Here is a 22,793-nt window from a genome sequence, read left to right as displayed (position 1 = left end):
TATAAAATTTAAGGACGGTTTAAACTTATGTATCAAATAATAATAAATTTAAAAGAGCGGGGTCCAAATTTGCTGCTTCGTTCCTCGAGGCCATAAACTACCCAAGCTACAATCAGCCTTGATAAAATGTAATTATGTAATTATATACGGTGGATTCTTGATATAGTGATCCCCAATAGAGTGAATAAACTCGTTCCTTGCTATTCTTTACGAATATAGAGAACACTTGCTGCAGTGAATGATTTTCTCTATTTCTCCACTGTATCAAGAGTTCAATATAATTAAACTTATGCAATATTTTAACCATATTTTTAATTGTATAACTGAATATTTTATTAAATATTATAAAAAAATTGCAGCAATCAATGTAGGTTACATTGTATGTAACTGACTAAAAGCATAATCTTACAGATGCATAAACCAAGTGTGCAAATTCTAAAAGTTCACTCAACTTGTTCAAATATATACAGTCAACTTAGTATATCTACAGTACCAATCCAATCTGTCGAGTGTCTTTTTTACTATTGAATAAGTTTTCTGATCTTCAATTTGTATATATACATACACGCACGTTTACTGAAGATCCCAGCACTTGTCAAGAACAGGTGAATGTACGAATAAAAATAAAATTGAAATGCGAAAAAGCAAATATTGTAAAATGTGGATTGCATTGACGGAATAATGTAACGAAAACACATTAGGTACTCCTTGGCACATTGCTTAACAGGACTTTCTATGAGAAACTGGTCCCTGGTTAAGTGTCCCATATGTGAAGGAAACGTTGAAAACTCCCTGTTAGTGAGGGGGCGAATCCGCGATTAAATATCAAAATTTACTTGTTTTATCCATTCGGACACTAGTAATCGATAGAAAATTGAATTCTTACTGTACATTTAGGAAAATAATTACATGATTACATACATAACACACTTCATTTTCGGTAATTATATCTTCGGCAATCAATTAATTCGTAGCAAATTCTCTTACAAAAGAACAAGCAGCATCATTTAATTCGGGCCTCACATTTACAGGAATTCAAAACATTTGTTACTAATTATTTATTCCATTGCTTTTCTAATATTTCTTAAATAAAATTTGACAAAAAAACAAATATAAAATACAGTGAAATCTGTTTAAAATGGAATGCCATGGCACAAGACATAAGTTTCCTTTTTGGCAGATTTATGTTTTATAGACAGTTTTGTAGAACTCTTCTACAGAATTAAGGAGAAGAAGAATGTTGTATTGTCACATCTTCTTTTCAGATAACGAAAGTACAGTCCTAAAAAATAGGGGGAGGAAACGATAGAATATAAATCTAGTCTTCAGAAGTCGACCATAATCCCAGTCAGTTAGTTATAACATTAATCGTGATTTAATCGTAACATCGAAAAAATTTCGTTTTATCCAGGTCATGTAACGCAATTGGTTTCCAAAAAACCTCCTCGTTAGATATGTTTCCTTAATACATAATAATTTTATTTGACATTGCGAATTGTTTCATTTCGAGATTTACTTTCAGTTTAATAAGCAGGTTTCCGTTTTGTAGAGATCAGGTTTTACTGTACAATTATGTAGGATCTCAAAGGACCTCAATAAGAAAAGTGACCAAGGCCTTTTTTAATATTTACAGTATCATTTGGCTTTCCATAACGATTTCATTTTCAACAATTACTGTTATTTCGATTTAATAGACTTCGATATAAGGGATTTCGGGAAAAAAATAGAAATTCGTTTATTCCAAGGCACTGTGGAAGAGGAAATACAGTGTTTGAAAATATCAGACTGCGATAATTAATACGCGGAATGTCTGCTGGACAGTGTGTCGACAGCTATTGTTTATGTCACTGCTTGGAAGCGTGATATTTGTTTTCCTTGTATTTATCACAATACAGGCTCGTTTCTTGTCATATTCTGTATGAAGTTGACTATGTACAGTACTGTACATTATATCCGAAAATGGCAATCGCATTATCGAGTATTGCTTCCTTATTAATCCGTTGTATTGAGGGTCGACATGAATTTATTTGCAATATCTTCTGGTTTCTATTTATTAAAAAATCATTTACTGTGTCGTTTAGAGAGCGGTATAAATACATGAACTAATAATTTTAAATAGTATTTTTAAAATAATTTAATTATATATTATATTGTATTAAATTTATTTGAACAACAACAAAAGAAAATATTGCTTTCAACTAGAAAAATCGAGTTTATTTTCGATTCCTATACCTTAAAGGGGGAAATGATAGGAGTTCCATTGACAACTGCCAAAGAGAATTAGATCTGTCATGATATAAATAAACGGTTTTGGCTTTTACTATCGTTGTTTCACATCTAGAAAATTCTCGGAATCTGATAAAAAAAACACAACAAAAAACATTTCTTTTAATCTAAAAAGTCAATGGTGGCTACAGAAAATAATACAAAGATATAAGAACTTTTATTCTTACTTTTAGTATAAAAATAAATGTTTAACTGTAGATGATGATAATTATTATTTGAAAAATTAGTTAAAATTATATTTATTATGTGATAAATTTCATATTCAGTAGTGTTATTTTTAAAATTAAAGCATAACGAGCATTATTTATTGTGACATAGTCACAATGCCGAGCTGCAATTTTTTGTTACAATGTTCTCAAATTTTTTAGTAGTCTTGTTCCTATACATCATATTTTTTCCTGTTAGAAATGGAGTCGTGCTGGTCATCTAACTCCGTTCAGGGAAAGCTTCTGAATCAAAATAACGTCACTTTCGGTGCAAACCAAAAATACATATATCGGGGCCTTTATCTCCTAGCTTTCCATATCTAGTTCAACTTTTATATATCTAACTCCGTTCTCGAGATTAAGGAATGACAGACAGACAGCTGGACGACAGTGGGAATTTATAGGTCTACAATTTTTTCAAATTTCAGCCCAAAAATATATGCATTTCATTGCCAGCAGTAGAGCCTATAATACCTGAGCCACCTGAAAATCCGTCGTAACTTCTTCAACAGGTCCAGCAGCCGAAATACACTGTAGAATCCAACTGGGCTGGCATCTCGTGAAAATTTTGCTGTAGCGTGTTTCTCTATTTAGATCCATTCAAATTTATTTAAAACCCATTATTAAAATTTTATATTTAATAATATAAGGACAGAATATGAATTTCTGCGGCACCTTAATTGAAAGGAGTATGTCGTAATGATGCAATATACTCAGAAGAATGTCTTCAATTTTTTGCAATTTTTCAATAAATGTCTTATATAATTATTGCTAAAATAGCTCACAATGTCTCCATGTTTTAAGGAAAAATTTAAGAAAAATTGGTGATAAAATTAGCGTAAAAATAAAGTTTATTGGTGATTAATCCGGAAGAAATGCTCGCATTTAGAAGCTAGAAGCTTCTAACTGGTTGGAGAAGCGTAAAGAATACGCATTCCTTAATTTAATAGAAAAGTTTTAAAGTTGATATTTTTGTGTTCTAAAGTCTAAGTGGATAGTATCAAAAAGTTTGTATTGAATGAGAGTTACTTACATTTTATAATATTGTACTGTACATTGAAACGAGAGGTATTCAGAAAATGAAAGGAACCTTCATGTTAGTTCAAAAATAACCTAACTTGAATAATAAATATATCATTGATTTCAGAAATTCTTCAAAGATATTATGATAATACACTACCAATAATGGAATATATTTAGATTCATCAGTAGACTAGAAATACACGTGATTTGATTTCGATACCATCTCGTATTTGAGAATTGTCGATAGTTCGGTACTTAAGAGGTAGATTCTTGAATGGCGCAGAAATAGAGTACAAAGAAGGATTTTTAGATATGTAGAGCGACCAGAAAAATCGGAGAAAATGTCATCGTAACGAATGAAATGCACTTTTCTTAGAATTTCCTTCAATCAATATCTTCTCAGCTCAATGGAATTGCTCGCTTGGATTGACACGTCTGTTCACTTGATATGAACCTGATAGGGCATGTTGCGACATACTTAGTTGATAGGTAGTATCTCTTCTTCTTGCATCACTTGTAGCACTTAAAATTCTTTTAGTTCAAAAAATCTTTACTACATTTAAAAGTATACGAAATATAATTAATCTTATCAAAATAAACTTATATCTTAATAAGTTTACTTTGGGATTCAGCCAGTTTGGATGATGAATTACACTTTTGATTATTTAAATTCGATGTATTTATACTATTAATAAGTATTTTAAATAATAAAAACAATCTAAATATGGTAGATGTGGCGTAAAGTTTTAAGGAATTGCTTCCAGTTACAGCTTCGATTTTATAAATTCAATGTTAAAAATTCTTGTAAAAGTTGAAATTTTTAAAATTTTAATGGAGCAGGAACAATTCTAAATTTTTAAAATGAATATTATTTTTAGAATAGTAAATTAAATCAAGATATTTACGTCAGAATCTCTGCATCATTTTTCATTTTACTCGACAGCAAATACACATTAGAAAAAAAGAAAAAAGAAACTAACATTTATCATGTAATATTTGGAGGAATTATTAAAAAAAAAATTTCTATATTTAAACAATAATAATCACTAATTAAACTCTCAGAAATAAAAGAAATTATAAAGATACCTTTAATTAAATTTAAATATGGTCAAGAAACACATTTTATTTTATTGTTTAAATAATTGTTTACTGAAGAAAAATCTTCTTTTAGGCGAAGTTTGAATGGTGTATTCAGCAGCTTCATCTTATATCACTTTAGTTGAGGTTAAAAGATAAAAAATTTCGATTAAAATAAGAAAAATTTGATATTTTGTAAGGTGAAGAATAAGAAGGAAAAAAAAGAATGAAAAGAGAAAATAGTTTTGATGGCTAATTTAATGCAGTATGTAAAAGGAAGAAACCTAAAACTAATTAATGAGAGTAGACATCTAAGAAAATGCCTTAAGGATTGTTTTCCAGATAAGAGGATACAATTAAAATGGAAATAATGACAGGCAATGTTTATTTTGTGACACAGAATGAGTAATTAACGAAACCTGTAGCGTAACACCCACGAATATAATATTTTTCTAACAATTAAACCCTTCAATGTCATAGCCCCTTATATAACACATCCCCCCATAACGCCATTTAATCAGTAAAAAAATTTTAAAAAATTAAACGGTTATTCTATTCTGTGTTCAATCACGTAGAATAATCATTTAACATCATCTTTTTATGTTTAACAGCCTTTACTGATTTAAAACAAGATGCTAATATATTATTTTATTAAACGTTTACTTTTTTTAATTATACCACAATAATAACAAATTTTAATCACGGGATTATATTTTTAATTCAATTTAAAGTACATCTATATATATATTTATATATATAATGTTTTTATATATATATTTATGACAAATTTAAATAAAATTATACAAGAAATAAAAGGAAATATTGATTCAAAAATGTATAATAATTTTAAAAAAAGAAAAGAAAAACAGAAACATTAACGCGATCTTTTTAAACAACCCCTTTTCTAAAATGCCATTTTTTAAAAAATTTTTTAATATAATTCTTTTGAAATTCTTGCAGACATTAGCATGCAAATAAAAGTTGTAAACGTTATCTTCGGTTCATCCAAAGAAGCAGTCAGAAGATTGACAAATGCTTTTCTGTCGTGCAAGAAGAGAAGTCAAAGAACATTGCAAAGAATTTTTTTTATTTAGTTTTTTTATCCCTGTTCCTCGGTATTTTCCAAGTAATCTAATTTTGCACATGGTATTGCTACGACTTGGCATAACTTTTGTCATCATTTTTCATCCGGGGATAACATCAGAAATGTTACGTTCTTCTAACACCCTTCAAAAAGAAAAAAAAATCATAAAATGTCGATTTTTTAGAAAATGGGGTTGTTTTTTTAGATATTTATTTATTAAATAGATACACCTAATATTATTTATTCGCGTATTTTTGCGTGTTTTTTAACATTTTTTTAAAACATTTCTTCATAAAAACATGAAGAAAACACAGAGTATAATACCTTTTTTTTTTTTTTTTTTGATGCACTAGCACAATATTTTCAAAATGTACATCATTTAGTCTCATTTTGTGTTATTTTCTTAAGGGCCTACGGAGATCCTTATTTATTGTAATGGCTGCAGGTGTTAATTTAAGAAAAAAAAAGGACAAAAATTATATTTTAAACAAAGAAAAGCACCTAAAACTTTAACTTATAGTTTCTGTTGTTGTTTAGGATGGAAAATCACCATCATTTCTGTCATTTTTTTTTTTTTGAGGTAGTTTCATTACATTTCATGAAAATATCAAAGATATCGAATACAAATTTCTTATTTTAACATATTTTTTAGAAGAAAAATTATTTTTTTGGACCATTTTTTAAAGTATTTAAGTAGCTTATAGCTGTGCAAAAATGAATATTTTTTTTAGTAAAATCAGCAGTAAAATACCTTATAATTACTGTATTGTTGCTTTGTATAGGCCATTTTTTGGTTTTGTTTTTAAAAGATATGTTGAATATAATTTTTTATTTACTTCTTCCTTTGATGATACTCTTTATGCAAAACTCTTTATAGCACCTTTTATTTTATATATATTTTTGTTTCTTTATTTAGATTTAATTCCAAAAAACTACGAACTGTGAGCGTTTCACACCATAGACAAACGACTATTCTTGTTTTCGAATTTAAGAGGAAGGAATGGTGTACTTGAACTTCCACTACCATTTATGGTTTCTGTAACGGTAGTCATAGCTACATTTTTGTTACCATTGCATGTGACCCTTACATCGGGGTAAGCTTCAGAACAACTATAAAAATTTGCTGCTGTTTGCCTTTCTTCGTAAAGCCTTAATTTACGTTGACATAAACAGAAGAGGAAGACATTCTTGAAACCTTGACGGAATCTATAAAGAAGAAAAATGTGTGATAAAAACGATCTTTGAAAGTAATTAAGTTAATACGAAAATTTAATTTGATTAAAATATATTAATGAACTAGTGAAACTTTGATTTAGTGTCACCATTTGTTTACCTCTAAAGCTGGGAGTAAATCGAGTGTGGCGCTAAACTGAGGAATTTCCAACCATGAAAATTATAGTCAAACGTAGATATAGCATTTATTAAATAGTGTCTCTTTCATACGAAGTGTTAATTAACGAATCTTTCTTATAAATATTCATTTTTTACTCTTTCCTCCCTGTGGACACTAAGGGGGTCTTTTTCAGGCGCATAGTGCGTTCCGCCAGGCCTACAATAGGGCACCAGGGAGTGAGAAATGGGTCTGACACATCCGGGATGAACCACCCTCGAAAAATTCTTGGGGGGGTCTTGACCTTGAAATTGAATTTCAAGGTCACTGATGAATTACTAAATGTGCAATTTTCAGTTGAAAAAAAACATTTTTATCGCCAGATTACGTCATTTTTAAACTCTCAAATTCGTGTGTAGACCTCATTACTGTATATAATTCCTACTGTTTGTGGTAATTCAGTCTACAGCCAAAGCCTTTACTGCCAACCGGAAAAGTAAAGAAAGAATTGATGGCGTAAAATCGAGGTTTAACTGTATAATAGTGAGGACTAGATAGGGTGTTGACGATATGATTTAAAAAACAAAATCGTACATTTAGTAATTAGAATTACTAAAAGATATTCATCATGTGCAGACCTAATCATTATGATTTAAGAGGGTGGCGCTATTTATAGGAAATTATATCAACATCTGGCTGTATTTATAACTGTTTTAGAACGAATTCAAGTAGCATTTTTATTTATTTATTATTCGATATGAAATTATTTTTGTACACTGTAGAAGTAATTCTATACACTAAATTCTATACACCACTATAGAATAAATTCTAATTTATACACTAAAGAAAAAGTAATCGCTTCGTTTAGTCACGAACGATTTAATTCGAATATTTCTGATGAATTTTATTAAAATTTCCTATTGATACACGCGAGAAATTCGATCTTTAATGAAAAATTTGTTAAAAATAAACGACAAAAGTTATTAAAAACGTCGAATTTCTAAAAAAAAAACAACACACAAACAGTATTTACAATTTGAGAAATGTCAAAGAAATTAATTAAAATTTTAAATATATACATATAAAATAATTTGAAAGCTGAAATTACTTTAAATACTTAAATGAAATACCTGAAATTTTGAATTAGTCATTTACTATCGCGTGCCATATAATTACATTGGAGATTTTCTAACAAATGTAGTAAATGAGTTGTATCTAAAGATGCGAAGAAGCACTTTGTAGCAATATCTAAACAATTAGAGTAGTTTGCTTCAAAGTTACAAGAGTTCAAACTCGTCATGAGAATTACAACAATTGGATTAACTGGCATTAACTACAATAGCCATCTTGGCTTATTCAATAACAAATAGCTACTAAAATAAACCGAATTTCTGACCAATATCTGCTTTTTTTGTCAGTATTTAAATTATAAAATAATCAAATGTAATTGTTATATATTATTTATCTTATTGGTTAAATATTCAAAATTCCCCTCACTTAATTTTCGTTTAAATCGCTTTAAAGATAATCCTAACTTTTTAATTATTTTCTTCATTTAATCTTTTTTTTATTATTATATTTTCTATTTAATTTGCATTGGTTGATGTTTATATGTTTATTAACCAATGTAAATTAAAATGGAAAGGTAATTTAATTAATGATTTGTTGTATTGTGAGCTCTCTTAAAAGAAGAATTTTTGAGGTTTTTAAAAGAATATTTTGAATACTTTAAAGGAATTTAAAAATTTTTTTTTTAATATAATATCAAATAATGCATTAAGGAGCAAAAGTCGATTGGATTTTTCGATCTAAAACTCGAAGATTTCTACCAAATTTTTGTAGAAAGATGTGTCGTGACTTACAACAATTACCGGTAAATCGAGCACTCCAAGTTGTACACTATTGAAGAACTAATAATAGTAAAGGATTTTTTTTTTTTTTTTTTGAAGATCTTAACGTCATTCCAGTTCCTTAATCGAAATACTTTTTATCTTTTCTAGATAAATAATAACTTTTTTTAAGTACTCTTACTCTTGTTTACTGTATATTCGTTAAAAGAAAAATAAAATAAATAAATAAAATTTATCATCAATCTATAATTTTTCCATTTCGTTTCATATTTCTTATATGAAGAGTAACGAAATATCTAAGGAAAAAGAAAAAAAAAACATTTGAAAAATCATTCTTTATACTAAAATAAATAAATATATTTTTACTTTAAAGAAATTTTATTAAAATTTTTTCAATTTTTAATTTATTTTAATTTATTTTTTTTAAATCTAATTTTTAAAATTAGATTTAAAATAAATTTTTCTTAATGTCTTCACCAAGATTTATCAGTTTTTTGTTTTGTAAGTTAAAAATAAAAATAATAACTTAACAGGGAGGGGGAAATATATATATATATATATATATAAAGTCATCTTTGTTTCTAAGAAAACATCATTGATTTTCTTTCGAATGATGATAGATGATAGCATCTGTTAGATACTTAGAAATTGAAGATTCTATTAACCTTACTGTAAATTATATTAATGAAGATTTTTATATGTAAACCAATCAAAATAATGATCTTCATTTAAGTTGATAAAGAATAAATTTCTAAAATATTAATATTCTGTTTAAATTTTTAGAAAATTACGACGAAGATAATGTATAAAATATAATTAATAAGCTTACTTTATATCGAAATTTACGCTTCGATATAACGCAACGAAAGCCCCCTTTTTGCGTTTTCAGAAAACACTATTTTTACCATAATTAATTTGTATTAGCTGTTAGACATTTAGAAATTAAAGATTATATTAAAGCTATGGAAGATTTTTACATCCAGAAAAAGATATACAGTAGAGCATCGATTATCCGACCCCCGATTAACCGACTTATCGGTTAACCGACCGCGTTCTAGTCGGCAAATTCAAATGTTCGCTAGTGATGTGGCGCTACAATATTTGGTTATGTCTTAGCTACTTTAATATTATTTTTGTTAAATTTTTGCATGTTTTAGCTGGCAGCACTGGCTCGACCATGAAAAGGAGGCTAGTATTTAAACCAGGCCTAATACACTATACTAATAATGTATTTTTTATACTTTTCGGTTATCCGACTTTTCAGTTATCCGACCAACCCCAGTCCCCAATTAAGTCGGATAATTGATGCTCTACTGTATTTATTTGAAACAATGAAAAATAAATTTGTAAAAACTTTCATTTATTAAAAAAATAATTAAAGTTTTTAGAAATTCATTCTTCATTATTTGAAATGAATATATCATTTTTTGATTATTTTACGTGTAAAAGTCATCCATAACTCTAATAGAATATTCAATTTCTAAGTGCTTAACAGATGATACTACTATGAAAATTTTATGATTTTTTTAAAAAATAATCGATGATAATTTTAAAATTAAATTAAAACTTTTAATTAAAGTTAAAACTCTAATATAACATAATAAAATTTTTTTTAATATAAGATGTAAATAAAATATGATAAATATTTAATGATGTATAAATAATTAAAAATAATAATCATTTAAAATGAGTATTAAATTTCCAGATAATATATAAATTGCTAGACTTTTAAAGATAATTAATAATAATTTTAAACTTACGTTATATCGAATTTAAAGTTTCGATACAGCGTAATAAAGATCTTTTCTCTCTCTCTCTTTTTTTTCATTTTGTATTTTAAGAAAATGCAAATTAAAGATCTAAATTGTAAGAATTTGAGAATGATTAATATCTTTGATGGTTCCTGAAATTAAAGATTGTTCTAAAGATGTTGAAAATTATAAATAATTATTCATTCAAAGTAAAAATTTTCATGTCGATAATGAAGAAATATTATTTTAATAATCAATTTTTCTCAAATGATATACGAGTTTACATCTAGAATATCTGTCTTGGATGTTCTTTGTTTTAAGAACAATTCATCATAGGCAAATATATTTGATGTCGTTCTGTTTACTGAATTCTAAAATCTCCAAACAAAATTTTCTTCTTCTTTTCTTAATTTTTGTTTTTTTAAGCGGAATATTGTGGCATGCCGCTCCATTGCGTTGCAAATGACCCTAAAAAGTCGATTTACACTGGATGCAATCGCTAGCAGATGCGAATTTACGTCATTAATGACGTCGTAAAACGATAAGATTTGAATTTAATTGGTGGAATGAATGATATGGCGTCATCGATGACACAATTTTCGTATTGTTTTTCGAATACACTACGATTTTCATTCTGTTGCAAGATTCTGTTAAAGTTTTACAATTAAAATTTAATTAAAATATTTTAGAATACTATTGAACAAATTGTATTGCATTTTGATTACCGAAAAATCGCTAGGAATATTGAAATGAAGCGAGAATCGCTAACGAATGCGAAAAAGCGATGCGAAAATTGCGTCATTGATGACGCCACATCATTCATTCCGTCAATTATATTCAAATCTTATCGTTTTCGACGTCATTAATGACGTAAATTCGCATAGCTTGCCGCATCTGCTAGCAGTTGCATCCAGTGTAAATCGACCTTTTAGGATCACTTGCAACATGATAGAGCGGCATGCCATAATATTCTGTTTGAAAAACTTTTTTTGCATACACATTTTGCATTACTCATCATAAATTAATAAAATTTTTGGCATATTTGAAGATATTTTAGTAGATATTTATTACTATAAGGCTTTAAGACTTGATAGTATTTTAATAAATACTAACATATTGAATTAAAAGATGTGATATCGCGTCATATCGTATGGTATTATATATAGCAGTAGCACAAAGGGGATGAAGACCCAAGACTACTCATAGGTATTGCCTGGGTGTGAAAGGGGGATAGGAAAGATGAGAAGAGTTGAGGAAGGCGGGAGGTGAAGAAAAAGTAAGATAGGATAGATGGTGAAGTAGGAAGACTCATCAGCGCTTGTATCGCATGTATTAAACTCTTATAATGATGAAATGCGCTTAATTAACTAAAATTACTGTTTATTTTACTGCTGAATTGTTATTTACTTTAAATTGAATTATTATTTATTAGTATAATCATTTTAAAATAGTAAAAGTAATAGCAACTTAAAGAATATAAACGGATTTTCTAGAGTTGTTTAATCGTAAAAAAAAGGTATTTTATAGATAAATATCATTATTTTAAAATTAAAGTAGGGCTTAAAGAGTGGCTAAAACAATAAACTAAGATTTTTAAATAAAATTATTGATAAAAAAAACAAGAAATTAATTTAAAATGAAGCTTCTGATGATGATACTGATGATTAATGTACCTTCTAAGAATTAAAGCTATCGAAAATATATTAAAAATTTGATAAATTTTTTACAATTATTCGATTTAACACAATTAAAAACAGGAAATTATATTAAGTAGAAGGAAACTGTAAAAAAAATCGATTTTACGAGTGGCTGCTTACATTTCTTTCGGTTAGAAAAATTTCCTTTACATTTTTAAATTTAGTTTCATATTGTTTATTTTGTACTGACGTTTGGAATCATAAATTTTAAAAATTTCACTAAATCATTGTCAAAATAAACAGCCTATACAAGCAGTAAGCTAACCTTTCAATAGGAGATTCCTGATAGAATACGATTGTAGTAATCAATCATTCAAAAAGAAAAGAAAATCCATTAGTCAGAGCAGCTCTTGATTCAAATGTTGAAGTCAATCACTTAAAATTTTTAGAATTTTTTCCCAGGGAAAAAAATACCCTATTCAATAAACAGTCGAGTATATCTAGGAAAACCCCCTGATCATTGCCATTTCCATAAATGTCCCTGGTACTGAACATTTCGTGAAGTCAGTCACGCTATAAAGTGATAAAATATATTCATGACTCTGTTCTAACCTGTAAGCTATATTCTTTTTATTGGCACAAATCGTATGTGAAAACGTATATGGCTTTACAGATTTTCATTCAAAATATCATAAGATCAACCCATTCAAAGTTTCCTTCCTCTGGCTAAAAAAAAAAAAAAAAAAAAAAAAAAAAAAACGTATTGACTCGAAAATGTTGGCTGAATAATAATAAAATTGATACACTATTGCTGATAAGAACAGTTTATCTAAAAATAGACATTTTTATCTAAAAAAACTGATTTTTTTTAGATATTGCTAATGATAATTGAGTGAATTTAAGATAAAATAATTAATACAAATTTTATAAATTATAATAATCAATTTATAAACTTACATTTCAAATCCTCCGAAAAAATACAATTTTATTTATTTTTTTAAAAATAAGCTTGTAAAAGTAATAAAATTATATTTTAATGTAAAAAATTCAAGAACTTTTTTAAATTACGTATGTTAATATTAATTTTAAGGATCTACTTATTATTTTTTAAAGCTATTTTAATATAAAATCTGACTTTTATTTTAAAATGTGTAACAAAATTATGAAAAATAATTTTTTTTAAATATTCTCGTTACATTTCTTGTCTCACTTTTATTGCATTTTTTGAAAAGCTAAACTTGTCAGTATCAGGACATTTTATTCATTATTTTTATGCGAGGCTTTCATTTCTGCTACCCTAAAAACCACACATTTCCTTTATTAATTAACATAGAAATTACTTATATATGTGTACTATTAAAGAGAAGGCCAGCGGAGATATGTGGCTTGAGCCTCACATTTAAGGAGCTTCAAAAATATTTGTTAAAATTGATTTATTCTATTGTATTTCTTGTGTATTAATGAAAACCCATTTATTTTTGCCAAATTTTCTTATTTAAACAATATAATACAATAATTTAACTTTATACCTAAGTTGTTAAAATGGTATTATATATGATGAGAAGGGTCCTAAAATTTATTTCTTCTAAATCCCATAAGATTAATTACACCCAATTGTATTGGAAACCTTAAAAAATGTCCTATTAAGAAAGGAAAATAAAAAAATATATAAATAATAAAACAAATAAAATATTTTTATTATTATACAAAATAAATAATTAATTTTAAAAAGAACTTCATAAAAATATTAATATTTTGAAAATTTCTTGTGATTTATAGAGATTAATTGCTGTCGCTCTAACGTTAAAGTGATACGAAAAACATAAAGGATAGTCTGGTCTGAAGATGACAGTAAAATATGTTTATCCATTAGTTTGAAAAGAAATCGCTCATAGCCAAACGAAAAGATTTCTTCTCTTACCTGTAAGATAAAGAGCATGTAGTTTACTTATGGATGATGTATTATCTAAGAAGATATTACCTATGTATTACTCTAGATTTATCATCTTGACATATTTCTCAATTTAAAGGTAATAAAGTAATTCGTTTTATTTACTACAAACTCATGGAAGCAATAATTTTTTTTAGAATGAAAAAAACTAGTTTTCAGTAAAAAAAATATATTGATATTTATTGTGTTTTCTACAGAATTCTTGTAAAAAATAGTTGATATTTTAACCTTTAGAGGTCATTATAAAGTTCTATTTTAAGATTTTATATATATAGTGTTTAAGACACTAATAGTATAATTCTATATATATAGTACTAAATATATAATACTATACATTATATTATTTTTATATCAGATGATCTATACACAACTACAGGTTTATTGTATGATGCCCTAGAAAATTTAACTGTCTTCTATAAAAATTTGCATAGATTATTCGAAATATTACTGTAATATTAGATTGTATAATAATACAATGTGGTTTTCGTGGATGCCATAGATACAAACCGACATCATTCTTAACTATGAGCCCACCTGTGACCAAGCGGTTCCGTTCCCTGAACACTGGGCGTGGGTTCGCGCCTCGCCCTGACGGGCTGGCCACGTAGAGTTTTCCGGGTTTTCTCCACGTCCGTAGTGCCTGAATAGGAGCCAGTTACCCTTAAAAAGATCTACCGGAAGGCATCCCCCTAGGCAGATCGCCCAAGTGTTGCGTTGCCATAACTTAACAAAACAAACAAACTTAACTATGCAATAAAAGTAACTCTATTATTACATAGTTATTTTAGAATTGTTTCCTGTAGAGCATTACTGTGTTGTACTGTACTGCAGGGGTGGCCAACAAGTCGATTGCGATCGACCGGTCGATCGCCAAGCCAATTTTGGTCGATCGCTATGATGTCTTGACTTAATGTATTACATATTTTGTAACCGAACACAACAGTATGCATGCAGTTATGACTCGATTCATAAGCAGTGCACCTCGTACTGAAACACAGCGTATAAACATAGTATGTATTTCACACGTCCCCCCCACTTAAACTATGCCTATGACAACAAGTCGATCGCGACACATTTTTAAGATAAAAAGTAGATCTTATGTACACAAAAGTTGGCCACCCCTGCTGTACTGTACGTTCGTCAGTTACAATATGGCATTCTTACCACCATGCAGCAAGAATGCCACATTGTAAAGCTATGCTACGCAATAACTGTGAAACGAGGAATATATTCTTCTACAGCATTATTGTATGTACAATACAATAATGCTGTAGAAGAATATATTATACAATGACTTAGCAATAGTATAGAAAGCGGCATTTAAGAATGCCATAGATGTGTATCTAAGGGACTTATGAAAGCCATGTTACATTATTGTACATATTGTACAATTGAATGGTACTTGTGTAATACATGCGACAATATGAATACTGTACAATTTAACAAGAATTAAACTTTATGTATAGATAAAAAACATACACATTTTTGAAATCAGTGTTTTTAGTTTATATGTATACGAATATATTAATTTAAAAATTAAATTTACATTTTTAGATTAAAAAAAATTCAACTTTACTTTTATATACAAAAAAAATTTAAGGAAGTTAAAATAATTAATTCATACGATGATTTTAAACTTTAAAACAATAAAATATCATTATTTTCTTAACAATTTTAAATACAATTTTGAAAATACTTTTATAAAAATTATAACAATTTTAAAAAAAAATTTTTATACAATAATTGGCATGAAAAGAGGAAAAATACATTCGATAAAAATGAAACTATCCATTTTGATTTCTTGTACATTATATATATATATATATATATATAACACAATACAAAACAGATAGTAATAGTATTGTAGATGGAAGAAAACAATTCTCTTGGAAAAAACTTACAGTTAACAGAACTATAGATTTACCAATCGGAACCATTAAATTATATAAATGTGATGGAGCAAGCAAGAGGTCAAAGGTTGAATAGAATAACATTACGGCAACAAGAATGTAATTCTAGCAACACGATGCGACTACCAAATAAATGGAATCAGTAAAGCTTTGTATAAGATTAGATGTACAAGAGATGACTTTTATGAAAGTAAGTCCTGGATATGAACTGAGCCAATGGCAATCATTTATAGAAAAAAAAAATACTGTCAAATGGGCCGTTGATCATAGCTTCTGATTTTGATATATAAGAAATAAATCTAGATGATAAATAACAACGTTACTTCTTATAATAGTATATAGAAAGTCATATAATAAATGAGAAAGTGGGAAGTAATCTATGTGATATCTTGATCAATTTCTATATTAAAAATGTAAGAAAAACCCCATATTTATTTATTTATTTATTCTTAATTTTAAATTAGTTAAATATTATCTTAAAGTAAATATTGAGAGTTATTAAGAAATAAAACTTTATATAGATCACAATAGAATATTTTTAGAGGGTTTAGAAGTTTCGAGGTTGGTTTTAGTAATTTAGAGAGATTTAGATATTTTAGAGGTTTTATAGGATTCGGAAATTTAGACTTTTTAGAAATTTTATAAGTTCAGAGGTTAGAGATTTAGTGCTACTTTTAGCTGATTTTTTAATGGTTGGTCTTGTGTGTAACAAACTATGAGATGCGTGATATGATTCTATAAATTATGTTAACGTTTAATCAATATTCAGATGACGCCTGAGGAATTTATTTTGTGGTAATATAAACAGATAGAAATATATAAAACCGTTAGACGATGCTTGAATATAATATTTTCTAGTTTAATTATTCTATATAATTGATAATTGTTAAGGTAATTGTGTTTCGTTAGTATAAAAGACGATTTACGAGAGTATATATAAATATTGTAAATTTATTACGAAACGCTTATTGTAAATTTTTAGAAACATTTTTTAATTATGTAAATGAGAAAAATTATATTATTCTGCTCGCTCTTGACGTCATGTCTAGTCGTCACGCCAGTGATGTAATTAATCAACCTATCAGTTTTCAGATATATAAAACTTCTGATTGGTCAAAAATATACTTAAAATAATTTTTATATGCATATTTATTTATTTATTTGAATATTAAAATTTTCAAAAAATTTAGAAGAAATACATTATTTTTGTTTGTTTAATAATTTTTATTTTTAAAAAAATATTTTAAAAAAAAGAAAATAGAATATCAAACACAGATTAGAAATTTAAGAAGAAATAAGCTGAACTGATTTTCTAGATATATAAATTTATATGATTTAGAAGAAAAATTATCAAAAAAATCCATTATAATGCGGAAAATTAAGAGGAATTGATACTTAATTCGAGTTATTATATACAAATTTGTTTTTTACAACGTAAAACCATAAAAGTTCCTATAAATTGAGTATGGAATTGAGAAGAATTACTGCTAAATTTGAATCATTATATAAACATTTACATTATTTAGAATATAAAGTTAATTAAAAAAAGAAACCAATACTTGAAACGATATTATCTTAATGACAGTTTTATTTAAAAAACTTTAATTTGTATTTAAAAATATTCAAGATAAACATGTTTCTCTCTCTCTTAACATCAATAAGATGCAGATGTGACCTGTCACAGTTGTCACAAGCGATTGGCACAAGTCGTGTTTGACTACAGTGACGTCACGGTTCAATTTTCAAAATGGAATTAGAAGAAGAAGAAGAAGAAGAAGAAGAAAAGAAAAAATAATAAAAAAAAATCAAAAAGAAAAAAACAATTTCGATGCTAAAAGAGGAAAACATTCTGTTAAAAATGCAACGTTGTAAGATTCTATGTACTGGTTCTTTGTGTACACGTTTAAAAATTCAAAAACTGAAGAAACGAATGCAACAAGCGATTGAATATGTATTTAATTAACTAAATAAACAAAACTTCTTTCAAAATGAATGGAGATTTAATAAAATAAAATAAAATTATTCATTAAAATAATTTATTTATAAAAAAAATAACACTTCTTATTTTTGTCTATCTAAAAAAAAACACACACAACACATTAATTATATTTAACAGTGTTTAAGTATATATTAATTGAGTTTCCATCCCTAATTAAAATTAGATATTGGTTCCTTTGAGAAGAAATTGAACAAAATTAATTTTTATTTTGTCTTTTTTTAAAAATCAAATATATCCTTTTTTATATAAATCTAAGAAGTGAAAGAATGATTTTATTAATTGAAAATTATATATAATTAAGTACAAAAAAGTTAATAAATGTAGAAATGATGAATGGTTCTCATTTAAAAATTCCGTATTTAAGAAATTTAAAAAACAGTGTGCTTTTTAAAAAATTAATGTCGTAATAATCTAAAAAAAATCATCTCATTAATTATATTTAATAGTGTTTAATTATATATTAATTGAGTTTTTATTCCTAATTAAAATTAGATATTGGTTTCTTTCGGAATAACTCGAACAAAATAATATATATATTTTTCTTTTTTAATTAAAAAAATAATAATAATCAATAAATTGGTTTATTCGTTTTTAAATTGGATACCGCTAAATCCAGAAATTGTTGCTCATTTTGTAAATTAGGCAAATTTTCAGCCGAATTTACGAAATAGGCTAATAATAAAATGCTTATTTCGTGAAATCGGCATTTTATATTTTCCAATAAAATACCGACGCTCATTAAATTATGGCTTAGAAATCTTCTTACTTGAAGATTTCTAAGCCATAATTGAAGAAACGGCATTATAAAATGCATTCTAAGCTTTAAAAAATTTAATTAAATACGTAAAAATGAAAATGACGTCATACTTAGTTCCGGTTTCGTCAGCAAGATGGCGGAAAGTGGAATTACAACATAAACGGCTTTAACCAATGATTATTTTATTGCTTTTTAATTTTATATTAATAATTATTATGTAATTAATAAGATAATTAATTATTATGTAATATAATTATAAATATTTATATTATATTATATTATATTATAAAAATATATATATTATATTTTTATTATAATTATATTATGTAATACAATTATAATAAAATATTTATCAAATATTTAACTTTTTTTACTTATATTAGATATTGAATTAGATGGATATTAGAGTTAAACGTTAATTTTATAATAGTAAACTATTACTTAAATATTACATTAAATACTAGAATAGGACGTAAACATGTAATAGATAAATAACTTTCAGCAAAAAGTTTAAAATTAGATGGCGCGTTATCCTATGGGCAAAAAAGGGCAATTGCTTGGGTCCCACCAACAGGTGCCCCAAACCAATCTTTTATAAGAAAATATTTTCTCCAAAAAATTCCCCAGAAGAAAAATGTTTTAAGTCAACACTACGTGTGGGCCCCTAATTCAAATTCGCCTAGGCCTCATAAAACTATAACACGCCACTGCTGGATAAGCAAGCTAAGCCGTTTCAAATTAAACTGTCTACGTCATTGGTAACCAGCTGTATTAAAGCCACTTTACCAGGTAATGCATCCAGAAACTCCAAAACAAAATAAATGCTTTCCAATAATGTTGAAAACTCAAAATTTAAATTTATAGCTAGGCATTTCAATAAAAATAGTCAAATCCACTAAATCTAGTTTAAAAAAAAATTGCTAAATTCTCAACTTTGCCTTCCAAAATAAATTTATAGATTTAGCACAATTTTGTGCTAATGTTACTTGGCGCGATTACCAATTTCGTGAACTTGGCAATAAGTCAGATTAGTGAAATCGAAATCGGCACATCAACTGGCGATTCGGTTTTAACATATAAAAATACACCATATTAATTTTAAACTAAAAAATTTGATATTTAAAGACTAAAAAAAATTAATACATTAACCTAGAATTGTTCTTAATTTTGTTTAATAATGTTTAAATATAGTTTTGTTTCTAATTAAAATTAGATTATATCTAATTTTAATTAAAACAAAGAAATTACTTTTCAAAAATCCAAAAACATTCCTTTGACATAAAACTAAGAAATCGAAGAATTATTTTATTGATTTGAAAATTATATATTTAAATAGACGAAAGTTATTAAGATGTAGAAATGATGAGCTGTTTACATTAAGTCTTCACGTAAAAAAAAATTAATATCTCGTTAATCCAAAAACTGTACTCATTAATAATATTTTAAAGTTTCTAAAAATATATGAATTAAATATATTCTAATTAAAATGGAATGATGATGCATTATTAAAAAATGAAGAAGGAATAATTTATACGTTTGTCTTTTTACAATTAAAAATATTAATTATTAATTTTATGTTTTTAGAAGTCAGAAAAATTATTATTATTTATTTAGGAAAATTTAGCGAATTGTACCTTTAATTTATTTGAATGTACAAAAAAAAAAATTTAAAGTTTAAATCTAAAAATCAAGACTTTAATAATCTATATATTAAAGTGGCTAAAGATATAAATTGAATTTACGCTAATTATAATTAAGAGAATTGTAGTATTTTAATTAAAAAAATATTTGAAATTTTTTGTCTTTTTAGAAATCAAAATAAAATCAATAAATCTAAAAACTTCAAAAAAATATTTTCTTAAAAAATACATTCATTTATATACTTGAAATTTACCTATTTAAATATTTAAATAATCAAAATATAAAAGTGAATTACTTCAATGTTTTTTTTTATAATTTACAGTTAAAAATTCAAATCTTAACTTCATCGTCTAAAAAATGATTTTCTAACAGTTTTTTTTAAATATTTAACTTAAAAATTAGATTTAAGTACATCTTAAAAGAAGATAAAAATATAAAACTTTTTTAGAAATCAAAAAAATCTCTTAAAAAACTAAAAAAAAATAAATTTTATTTGAAAGTATACATTTAAATTATTAAATTATAGACTTAATAAACTATTTTTATACGTTTTAGTTTACATCAAAAATTTAAATTTAATTTAATCTAAAAAATCAATTTAGTAATAATATTTCGTAGCTTTTAATGATATAAATTGAGTCTACTTTAATCGAAATTGTGTATTAACTTACACATTTAAAGAACATAACTTGAAATTTTTGAAAACAAAAAGAAATTACTTCCTTAAACACAAATTCTTTTCGAGAATTATATATTTAAGACATTAAGGTCTAGCTGCAATCAACTATTTATATTTTATAGTTTCATCTAAGAAATTAAATTATAATTTCATTTTCTAAAAAATCAATTTTATAAAAACGGTTTGAAACGTTTAAAAACACCAATTAAGGTTTATTTTAATTAAAAAAATAGAAAAAGCACACCTTAAAAGACGATAAAACTTTAATAAAAATCTTTTAGAAATCAAAAACTTCTTTGAAATAAAATAATATATTTTTCTTATTTATAAAAGATTAATTTGAAAATTATACATTTAAGTTATTAAATACGCACACGTAATTAACTATTTATACATTTTTAGTTTCATATAAAAAATTAATAATTTTATTTTCTAAAAAAAATCAATTTACTACGTAACATTAACATTTTACAATGTCTAAAAATATAAATTGAGTTTACTTTAATTGAAAATATTTATTAATTTTAACATTAAAATAATATAACTAACGTTTTAAAAGTCAAAAAAGCTCTCAAAATCTAAAAATTAAAAAAAAATTTTAATTTTATTATTTAAAAATAATTTAATAACGATGTTATAAATCATTTAAAAATATAAAATTGAGTTTACTTTATTAAGCTCAATCTTGTTATATTTTTAAAGAAAGAATGAAAAATTTCATGTTTTTAGAAGTAAAAACACACTACTTTTATAAATTTAAAAAAAAAATTAAAAACAAACTTCTAAAAAATATATTATAAGTTATTAAGATATAGAGCAATAGATAATCTGTATACTTTTAAGATCTATATCTAAAAAATTAATACTTAATCTTCAGCGTTTAATAAACAATTTAAGAAAATATTTTTAAGGATATAAACTGCATTTTTAAGTGAAATTATATAGTAATTTATACTTTAATATAACGTTCTAAGCTATTAAAAACATAATTTGCACTTATGTTAATTAAAATCAGATGTTTAGCATTTTTGGAAATAAAAAAAAATTCTTTTATTAAACAAGAATTTTTATTTACTGTATAAAAACAATTATATTATATTGTACAGTAATATTCTTTAAAAATTGCTTACACTTTTCTTAAAATTTAAAAAAATATAAATTATAGTAAAATTCTTTTAAAATATACGAATATATTATACAGTATATATAGGCTAATTTTTATGGACTTTTTAAAGAATTTTTAGAAATGAATGATGTGTATCTCACCTGGTATTCATCCAACAATAAATCATGGGATTATACATGGAATTGGACATGGCCAGCCAGTAAATAAATAGATAAATTTGCGGTGTATAATCAGAGTCAATAATAGCGGGAAGATGATGAGCCAAAATAAAGTAAGTGTGATAGGGCAACCAGCATACAGCGAATATAAAAACAACAACGATCATCATTTTCACAATCTGAAAAAATTTAAATAATTTATAAAAAAAATTAATTATTTTGTTTTTATTTTTTAAACATATATGTAATAATCTTTCTAAAATTCAAATATATGTATATAAATTTTTAAAGATGTTAGAAAGGATGATGAGAGTATGTAGAGTGACGG

The 22,793-nt window shown here is 25.8% G+C and overlaps 1 protein-coding gene across 1 annotated transcript in view; it reads right to left on the bottom strand.

Moving 5' to 3' along the window:
* Positions 1–5,536: 5,536 nt before the first annotated feature.
* TkR99D (Tachykinin-like receptor at 99D) overlaps positions 5,537–22,793 on the bottom strand; it is a 72,355-nt gene continuing 55,098 nt past the window's right edge. The window contains exons 4-5 of the mRNA XM_067283054.1: positions 22,448–22,644; positions 5,537–6,882 (exon numbers count right to left, since the gene is read on the bottom strand). Of these exons, the coding sequence (XP_067139155.1) occupies positions 6,627–6,882; positions 22,448–22,644 (453 nt within the window). The 3' untranslated portion in view covers positions 5,537–6,626. The remainder of the gene's footprint in view (positions 6,883–22,447; positions 22,645–22,793) is intronic.

This window comes from Centruroides vittatus, unplaced genomic scaffold (genome assembly GCF_030686945.1).
Source record: "Centruroides vittatus isolate TY-2023 unplaced genomic scaffold, ASM3068694v2 contig_975, whole genome shotgun sequence".
Lineage (NCBI taxonomy): Eukaryota > Metazoa > Arthropoda > Arachnida > Scorpiones > Buthidae > Centruroides > Centruroides vittatus.
This window is presented reverse-complemented; position numbering and strand designations above follow the sequence as displayed.